General features: G+C 55.5%; 1 protein-coding gene and 1 long non-coding RNA gene across 11 annotated transcripts in view; one reads left to right on the forward strand and one right to left on the reverse strand.

Moving 5' to 3' along the window:
- Window positions 1–6,618, forward strand: part of LOC116539163 — a 15,625-nt gene extending 9,007 nt beyond the window's left edge. Inside the window, exon 3 of the long non-coding RNA XR_004263935.1 lies at window positions 6,483–6,618. This is a non-coding gene — a long non-coding RNA (uncharacterized LOC116539163). The remainder of the gene's footprint in view (window positions 1–6,482) is intronic.
- TRAF2 (TNF receptor associated factor 2) overlaps window positions 1–8,575 on the reverse strand; it is a 33,939-nt gene that overhangs the window by 20,611 nt on the left and 4,753 nt on the right. For 5 of the 10 annotated variants that reach the window (XM_032261801.1, XM_032261803.1, XM_032261799.1 and 2 more), the window contains 3 exons: window positions 6,053–6,271; window positions 4,964–5,042; window positions 3,588–3,686 (listed from right to left, as the gene is read on the reverse strand). In XM_032261801.1, coding sequence (XP_032117692.1) covers window positions 3,588–3,686; window positions 4,964–5,042; window positions 6,053–6,240 — 366 coding nt within the window. In that variant the 5' untranslated portion in view covers window positions 6,241–6,271. Of the gene's footprint in view, window positions 1–3,587; window positions 3,687–4,963; window positions 5,043–6,052; window positions 6,272–6,380; window positions 6,456–7,274; window positions 8,487–8,575 lie in introns of those variants that run through there. The other 5 variants (XM_032261807.1, XM_032261804.1, XM_032261800.1 and 2 more) reach the window with 2 other exon arrangements.

The following is an 8,575-nucleotide window of genomic DNA, read 5'->3' on the forward strand; positions in this document are numbered from 1 at the left end:
TGGGGCTGTGGAGCTGGGGCTGAAGGAGACTGGCACGGGCTGGCTGGCGCCTCGGGGCTGCGCTGGGCTCCACTGTCGGCCTCCTACTCCCTGCTCACATGTGCTGCGTGCCAGACACGTCAGAAATAAAACCTTCCTCTTGGCACTCATACCTGAACTTGCCCATGGGACCCAGGGCAGTGCTACAGCTGATGCACCTACCACCATTTGTGTCAGTCTTCTCCCCACCCACGGCGGACATAGTTCAAAGAAATCAAGTTTATTCAGCCAGAATTCAAACTACACGTCTGTCGCAAATACAGTCATCATACCTTTGAATTTTACTAGAACGTCCATGAGGCCGAGCATCCGGCCTTTCCTGGCCTTTCCACTGCTCGTGCGGCCGGCCTGTGTCCTCTCTGGAAGGTCTCCCTGCACCCCCACCACCCAGCTGCCAGAGCACGCAGCTCCGGGCCCGCTGGGGAATTCAGCTCTGCTATTAGCACTAGGCAGGTACTCCATAATCATTTTTTATCTGAAGTTTTAAAATCATTCCATTTGGCCGGGTGCGGTGGCTTATGCCAGGAATCCCAGCACTTTGGGAGGCCAAGGCAGTGGATCACTTGAGGTCAGGAGTTCAAGACCAGCTTGGCAAACATGGTAAAACCCCGTCTCTACCAGATATACAAAAAATTAGCCAGGCATGGTCGCAGGTGCCTACAGGCTGAAGCAGAAGAATCGTCTGAGCCTGGCAGGCAGAGGTTGCAGTGAGCTGAGACCACACCACTGCACTCTAGCCTGCACGACAGAGCGAGACCCCATCTCAAAGAAAATGAAAATAAAAAAATGAATAAAATCATTCAGTTCCTAGAAAGGTATCATTGCAAAGGAAAAACATATTCAAAAGCTAAGCAGGATTTTCCACTTTCCCAAAAAATTTCACACCACCAAGGAAAAAAAGCCGCCTTAGCCTCAGCATTGCACTCACAACAACGCCCCAACTAGCAGCGTACTCTGAGCAACCTGAGAGCAAGGAGAGGCGGCCCCCAACTCCGCAGAGAGGGCTGCATTTCCGCCCCCATGTGTGTGACACTTACAGCCAGTGAGAGGTTTTATCAATAAAATCAAAGGCCACAGCCAAGCTATTCCAGAGCTGTGCCCGCCCCTCCCACATGACCAAACCAGACTCCTCTCAGGGACTTTCCAGAGCTCTCAAAGGGTGCAGCCAGGGACTTTCCACCCTGCGTGCCTGCCGGGCCGCGTGGCGCCCCAGCCCAGGGGCTGGCTATGGTTCCTGGCCCTCAGCCGGACGCCTTCATAATTGTCAGTGTTGCATCCCATGAGCCTGGAGGTGGCAGGGACCCCAAAGGACTTGGGGTCCAGTGCAGGGCTGGGAACTGAGACCCAACCTGTCCCCCAGGTGCCTCTCAGTCCTCTAGGAGGGTAGCATGGCACATAGCACCCCTACTCCCTGCACCCAGCTGGTGCCCTCACACTCCCAGGGAGACCCTGACCCTGGGCAACCTGCCCAGGAAGCCATCCCCCTTGCAGATAGCACTGGGTGATGACCAAGCTGCAGGTCTCTTTAGAAGAGCAGGGCTGAGGCAGACGGTGTGATGCACCGCAGCCGCTCGTGCAGCAGACCCGCGCAGGAACCTAGAAAGTCTGGTGTCGCGCTTCATGGCTGCGGGCGGTCTGGCGGTCTGGCATCTCTGCCCACAGAGGTTGGAGTCTCACTCTGGGGCAGTGCCCTGGAGCTCCAGCTCCACGTCCAGGACTCAGTCCCTGTGCTAGGGAGGAAAGCACATCCCCTTGTCCACCTGACGCAGCTGGGTGGTTCTGAAACAATGAAACCTGGAGCCAAAGACCACAAAGCAGAGAATGTCAACCGAGGGAGGCGGCCAGGCCTTCGGGGCAGGGAGTGGGAAAGGAGAAACCCACAATAACGCAGGTCCAACTCCAAACCCAACAGGCCACACCCCAGGGTCCGGCTGGGCAGGACACCCCAGCCCCTGCCTGGGCAGGTAGCTCTCCTAAGTGCAGACAGCCAGGGTTCCAAGCAAACAGCCCTCACAGCCTCACCAACCTGGAGCCGGACTGGATGGCATCAAGGTGCCTCCTCTCTTTGAGATTCCAATGACGACTCAGTACTCACGGAGCAGTGACCCTTGCCCCTCCACTCTACTTCCTGTCTCCATGGATGTGACCACTCCCGGGACGTCATGTAAGTGGAATCACAGAGGATTTGTCCTTTGGTGGCTGGCTCATTACACTCAGTGCAATGCCTTCAGAGTTCATCTCTGGGGAGCACGTGTCTGAATCTTCTTCGTGCCTAAGGCTGAATCACATGCCACCAAGTGCACAGACCACAGTCTCTGTATTTATCCATTCATCCGTGGACACTGGGCTGCCTCTGCCTGTGGGCTCTGTGGACAGCGTTACTCCCGGAATCCCGAGCAAGGATCCCAGAGGGAAACCTCTTAAAGGGCACTCATTGCGATGAGAAAGAAGGCCGCACGGCCTGGCGAGCTGCAGAGGCCTAAATTAGCTCTCTCAGCACCTCCCGTCCTCTGCACTGCAGGCCAAGTTTCCAAATGCCGAAAAGGTGACATGAGACTCGCACTGAAGCCCCCAATATGCCCATGCAGGAAGGTGAGCCCACCTCGCCTGGCACACAGGGACAAATGTGTCCATTTCCAAGTGAAGTGCGGGCCGCTGCCTATGTTGCTGGCTGGAAGCCTTTCTGTGACCACAGGACAAATGTGTCCATTATTTCTGCTCTCTCCAGTGTCAACACAATTCAAAATAAGAAATCCTTTGTGGACACAAGAGACACAACAAAAAACTCCCACCAAACTCGACAGCTGCAGTCCTGGCGCACGGCGACCTTCCCGCCATTCCCGGGAAATGCTACTGCTTGGATAGCCGCGGCCTTCCCTGGGCTCACACAGGCACCTCCCACTCACAGCCACCCACGCTCGACAGACAAGAAACCTGAGGCATAGGGAGGGCTAGTGCCTCACTGGAGGCCACACAGCCCCAGCTCCACGGTGCAGGTCTGTGCTCTGCACTACGTGTGTTTCTTTCTTTCTTTCTTTCTTTTTTTTTTTTTTTTTTTTTTTGAGAGAAAGTCTCGCTCTGTCGCCAGGCGCCAGGCTGGAGTGCAGTGGCGCAATCTCGGCTCACTGCAACCTCTGCCTCCCGCGTTCAAGCAATTCTCCTGCCTCCGCCTCCCGAGTAGCTGGGACTACAGGCACGCGCCACCACACCCAGCTAATTTTTGTATTTTTTAGTAGAGACGGGGTTTCACCATGTTGCCCAGGATGGTCTCAATCTCTTGACCTCACGGTCTGCCTGCCTCCACCTCCCAAAGTGCTGGGATTACAGGTATCAGCCACTGTGCCCTGCCCACTACATGTGTTTCTAAACGGACATACTCTAAGAAGCAGCTATGTCTTTTCCTCCACAGACATCAGACAGGCTTCAGCCCCAGCACAAGGAAAATACAGGCCAAGGTCATAACTGCTTCGGGGGTGGGGACGACCCCTGACTGCTGGGGCTTCTGTCACCATGCAACATGCAGGCTCTGAAGGGCCGCCCGACTTTACCTCGTACTCCTTCAGGGTCCCCTTCCAGGTGCACCCATCACTGGGACAGACGGCCGGAAGGCTCTCCACCTCCCTTCGGGCAGCATTATCTGGGAAGGCCTAGGGAGAGGAACAGCCCTCAGGTTAAACCTCCTCCCGGCCTCCCCGCTGAAACCGAGGAACACAGGGCCACGCATCCAAACCAAACCAAACCAACTCCGTGTCGTGCCACCTTCCCAGGTCACCCTAGGAGTGAGGATGACTCTCTGAGGACTGACCCACCTTGATGACAAAGTTTCCAAGCCCTAAACTTCCCAAGTCTGCAAAGGGACAACTTCTGGCTGCCTTGTTTTTTTTTTTTTTTTTTTTTTGAGAAAGGGTCTCACTTTGTAACCCAGGTTGGAGTGTAGTGGCATGATCTTGGCCCACTGCAACCTCCGTCCCCCAGGCTCAAGCGATCCTCCCACCTCAGCCTTCCAAGTGGCTGGGACTATAGGCGTGCGCCAGCATGCCCGGCTAAGTTTTTGTATCTCTGGTAGACATGGGGTTTCGCCATGTTGCCCAGGCTGGTCTCGAACTCCTGAGCTCAGGCAATCCACCTGCCTCGACCTCCCAAAGTGCTGGAATTACAGCCACCATGACCAGCCAACTTCTGGCTTCTAAAGCTTCACTTGGCCACTGGTGTTGTGTTTTGTTTTGCTTTCCAGAGACAGGGTCTTGCCCTGTTGCCCAGGCTGTCGTGGGGTGATGTGATCACAGCCAACTGCAGCCTCTATCTCCTGGGCTTAAGCAATCCTCCCACCTCCGCCTCCCAGGTAGCTGGGACTAAAGGTATGTGCCAACCACACCCAGCTAAGTTTTTGTTGTTGTTGTTGTTGGGGCTTTTATTTTGTTTTGTTTGAGATGGAGTCTTGCTCTGTTGTCTAGGCTGGAGTACAGTGGCATGATCTTGACTCACTGCAACCTCCACCTCCCAGGTTCAAGCAATCCTCCTGCCTCAGCCTCCCAAGTAGCTGGGACTACAGGTGCACACCACCACACCCGGCTAATTTTTGTATGTTTAGTAGGGATGGGGTTATACCACGTGGGCCAGGCTGGTCTCAAACTCCTGACCTCAGGTGATCCACCTACCTCGGTTCCCCAAAGTGCTGGGATTACAAGTGTGAGGTACTGTGCCCAGTCTCTGCTAAGTTTTGAATTTTTTTACAGAGACAAGGTCTCACTATGTTGCCCAGGCTGGTCTCAAACTCCTGGACTCAAGCGATCCTCCTGCCTGGGTCTCCCAAAGTGCTGAGGTTACAGTTGTGAGCCACTGTGCCCGGCCCCACCCACGTTGTTAAAGGAAATTCCAAGACGTTTTCTGTTCAGCATTTTTAGCTTTAAGATATTTTACTTACCGAACTGCTTTCTAAAATAGAAATGCCTTCTTCATATATGCCCTCGTGAACACACGCAGCACAGTTCTGAGGCCCAGAGCTAGTAGGGAAAAAAAGAAAATCCCACTATAAAATGTAATGCAAAACATAAACGAACACCCTTTGCTTCAGTTCAAAAACCTAACTCCACACCATGATTTCTTTAAACCTTCTCCTCTTTAATGAACGAGCAGCAATCATATGTTAACCGTACATTTTTTTAACCCCCAGGATTCACAGTACAATGTTTTTAAAGATTTAAAGTAGATGAGAAGATTTAAATCCTGACAGGAGTACCCAGGGCACTCCCTGCATGTGAACAAGGCCTTCCTCAAAAGCCAAGGACGCTTGCTGCAGGAACTCAGGTGCTGCACAGCTGCGCTGACCTGCAGAGACCACGCCTCTCAGACGGCTCAGCTGTAAGAAAGGCGGCTGTCTTAGCTGCCTAGAGCAGCCAAAAAGGGAGCAGGAGGCGGAGCTTTCAACTTTCTGGTACTCACATTAAAAATAATAAAAAGGGGCTGGGCGCGGTGGCTCACGCCTGTAATCCCAGCACTTTGGGAGGCCGAGGCGGGTGGATCACAAGGTCAAGAGATCGAGACCATCCTGGTCAACATGGTGAAACCCCGTCTCTACTAAAAATACAAAAAATTAGCTGGGCATGGTGGCACATGCCTGTAATCCCAGCTACACAGGAGGCTGAGGCAGGAGAATTGCCTGAACCCAGGAGGCGGAGGTTGCAGTGAGCCGAGATCGCGCCATTGCACTCCAGCCTGGGTAACAAGAGCGAAACTCGGTCTCAAAAATAATAATAATAATAATAAAAAGGTAAAATTAACTGTAATGACTATTATATTTAACCCCATGTATCCAAAACACTATTTCAAAATGCTATCTTAAAATTACTAATTTTACATTCTTCGTGTTAAACCTCCGAAAGCCAGGCAGTATCGACACCTGGAGCACATCTAAGCCAAACCCGGCCATGCTGGGAGCTACCAGGCTGGGCAGTGTGGCTCAAAAGCCAGCCCGGCCTGCCGGCCCCTCCTCCCAGCCTGCGGGCCCCCGCACCTGAGGATGCTGGCCAGGCAGAAGGAGCAGTAGCGGTGGCCACACTGCGCCTGGAAGGGCCTTCGCAGGACGTTTCTGCAGGCGGAGCACAGGTACTTGGCTTCCAGTTTGGTCCCCAGGAGGGTCTTGGAGAAGCCAGGCTGTAGCAACTCCAGGGAGCCGGGGGGGGTCACGCTAGCGGCAGCCATGAGAGCTGTGACCCCCACGAACGACAAAGCCCTAAGGAAGAACACACAGCATGCTACACCTCAATTCCAGAACAGTCCTCCTGAGAGAACACCAAACTGATCAGTAGCAGGCAAGGGTGAGGTGTCAGTTCCCCGCTGACCTGCGGACAAGACTGAGAGGCAGAGCCGCAGAGCTTTGGGGAGCCTTGGAGACCCTCGAGTCCCATCTCCCGCCGCTAGTATGGAAACTAGGGCTCAGTGAGGCGTCCACACACCCAACCCACAGCTCAAAGAGGCATGGACACACGGGCTTCCTGCCACTCACCCCTCATTCCCAGCTAGGGGCACAGGCTGTCCTCCTGTTAACACTAATGTCAGAGGTTCTCAGCACTAGGCTCTCAGTCCCCCCATGTAATAAGCATGTTCTAGAGTGGTGGACGCCTTCTAAAGCATATCTCAGCAAACCCACTGGGCAACAGTGAGTGGGCAACAGACGCCCACCTGCCGGTACTCAGGCCCTGGAGACACTTGGGAGAGAGCCATGCCACCAGAGCAGCCCTGGGGCAGGAGTGCAGCCGCCTGGGGCTGGCCAGTGCAAGCTCCCTCTCACTACCACGTTTCCATACTGCAGACGACGCACATGGCCTTCAGAGTCCTCCATGTGCCAGCCCTGCCCTGGCGCCTGCTGTCCACTGGAACTCAGTAAGCCCCACCAAGGCGGCCACAGACGGCCTCAGCACCTTGCACCGTGCCCTCTCCTCTGCCTCTCTAGGCACCAAGGCCACTCTGTGCCGTGCTCACTCTCCCTGCCTCTCTGAGCACCGTCCAGCCACCCCTGCACCCCACCCTTCCTCCTGGATTAACTGGGGTTCTTCCTCCCTCAGCCTCCCGGGCGGAGACTCCACGGGGCTCCACTCCCCTTAGAGAGCACCCTCAGGCGGGCCTCTCTAACCTGCCATCACAGAGCTCCTGCTGCGTGGGGAGGGGCCTGCTCAGGGCTGGGCTGATGCTGAGGACAGAGGAAGGGAACAATGAGGATATCTAGACCCACTCACCGGGCAGAGTGGGCAGACAGGGAGGGCAAGCAGTCACCCAGCACACCAAGGGTTTCCTGGAGGCCTCACTCTGTCTCTCGGCTCCCGGCACCAACACCACCCGGGAGGCTTCTCGGGAAAGCCAGAGTCCTTTAGAAGGGCAGGCGGATGAGCAAGGACAACCGACTACAAATCTCCAAATCACACTTTCTCCTGTCAGCATTTTCATGAGAAAAAGGGGAGACAGGCGCTCAGCACCCCCAGCCCTGTAAGCAGTTTGGGTAAAGCTTGAGTCCAAAGCCCTCAAAGCCTCTGGCTGAAGTGAAGTTAGTGCACACGTGCTGGCCCCACGAAGCACAGAGAACTTCCACGGCCCAGACACCCGTGAGAAGAGACTCGAAACACACTGGACGGCAACCCTGGAGGCTCCCCAGGTAGCAACAGGGGCTGAGGACGAGAGACGCAGACACATGTGTGTCCACAGCCTCATACGGGGAACCAGGCCACAGCAACCATGAAGGCTCCCCAGGTAGCAACAGAGTTTGCAGATGAGGGCAGACCAGGCATGTCCATAGCCTCGAACCCGGAACCAGGCCACGGCAACCATGCAGACTCCCCAGGTAGCAACGGGGGGGCTGTGGATGAGAGGCAGACACATGCGTGTCCACAGTCTCACACAGGGAAGCAGGCTGGGCGTGAGGACCTGGAACCCACTGCTCCCTGGCAGCAGCCTCCAGCGCCTTCCTGTGTTTCCCGTGGAACATGCCTCACCTGGTGCTCACCTGCTACGCTCCTTACAACAGCAGCCTGTAGGCCAAGCCAGCTCTAAGTGTGCTCTGCCCCCAATCCCAGCCCCTGAGAGCCCAGCAAAAGAAGGTGGGACTGGGGGCATCTCTCTAGCAGGAAAGCAGTCTTATTTCAGGGAACTGGGGACAGCCAGGGAGGGGCTTCCAGTGCTGCCCACACGGCAGGGGCTCACTCCTAGAAGGGAGACTCCAGGCAGGGCAACCTGGGAATGGGGAGGAGGAAGAACAGGGCATGGTGTGGGCTGCGATCCCCAGGAGGCAGTCCAGGGAGGCAGGGACTGACAGGCAGGCCTGGCCTGAGGGTGGAGGGCGGCCTCCAGAGTCCTCTCCTCAGAGGGCAACTCTCAGGGCGGCATTTTATTTACCTAAGGAACGACTTCCCAGAATCATTCCAACTTTTTTTTCCTGAGACAGTCTCACGCTCTGTCACCCAGGCTGCAGTGCAGTGGCACAGTCTCGGCTCACTCACGCTCTGTCCCCAGGCTGCAGTGCAGTGGCACAGTCTCGGCTCACTCA

The sequence above is a fragment of the Sapajus apella genome, unplaced genomic scaffold (genome assembly GCF_009761245.1).
Source record: "Sapajus apella isolate SASKATOON/1434 unplaced genomic scaffold, GSC_monkey_1.0 scaffold126, whole genome shotgun sequence".
Classification (NCBI taxonomy): domain Eukaryota; kingdom Metazoa; phylum Chordata; class Mammalia; order Primates; family Cebidae; genus Sapajus; species Sapajus apella.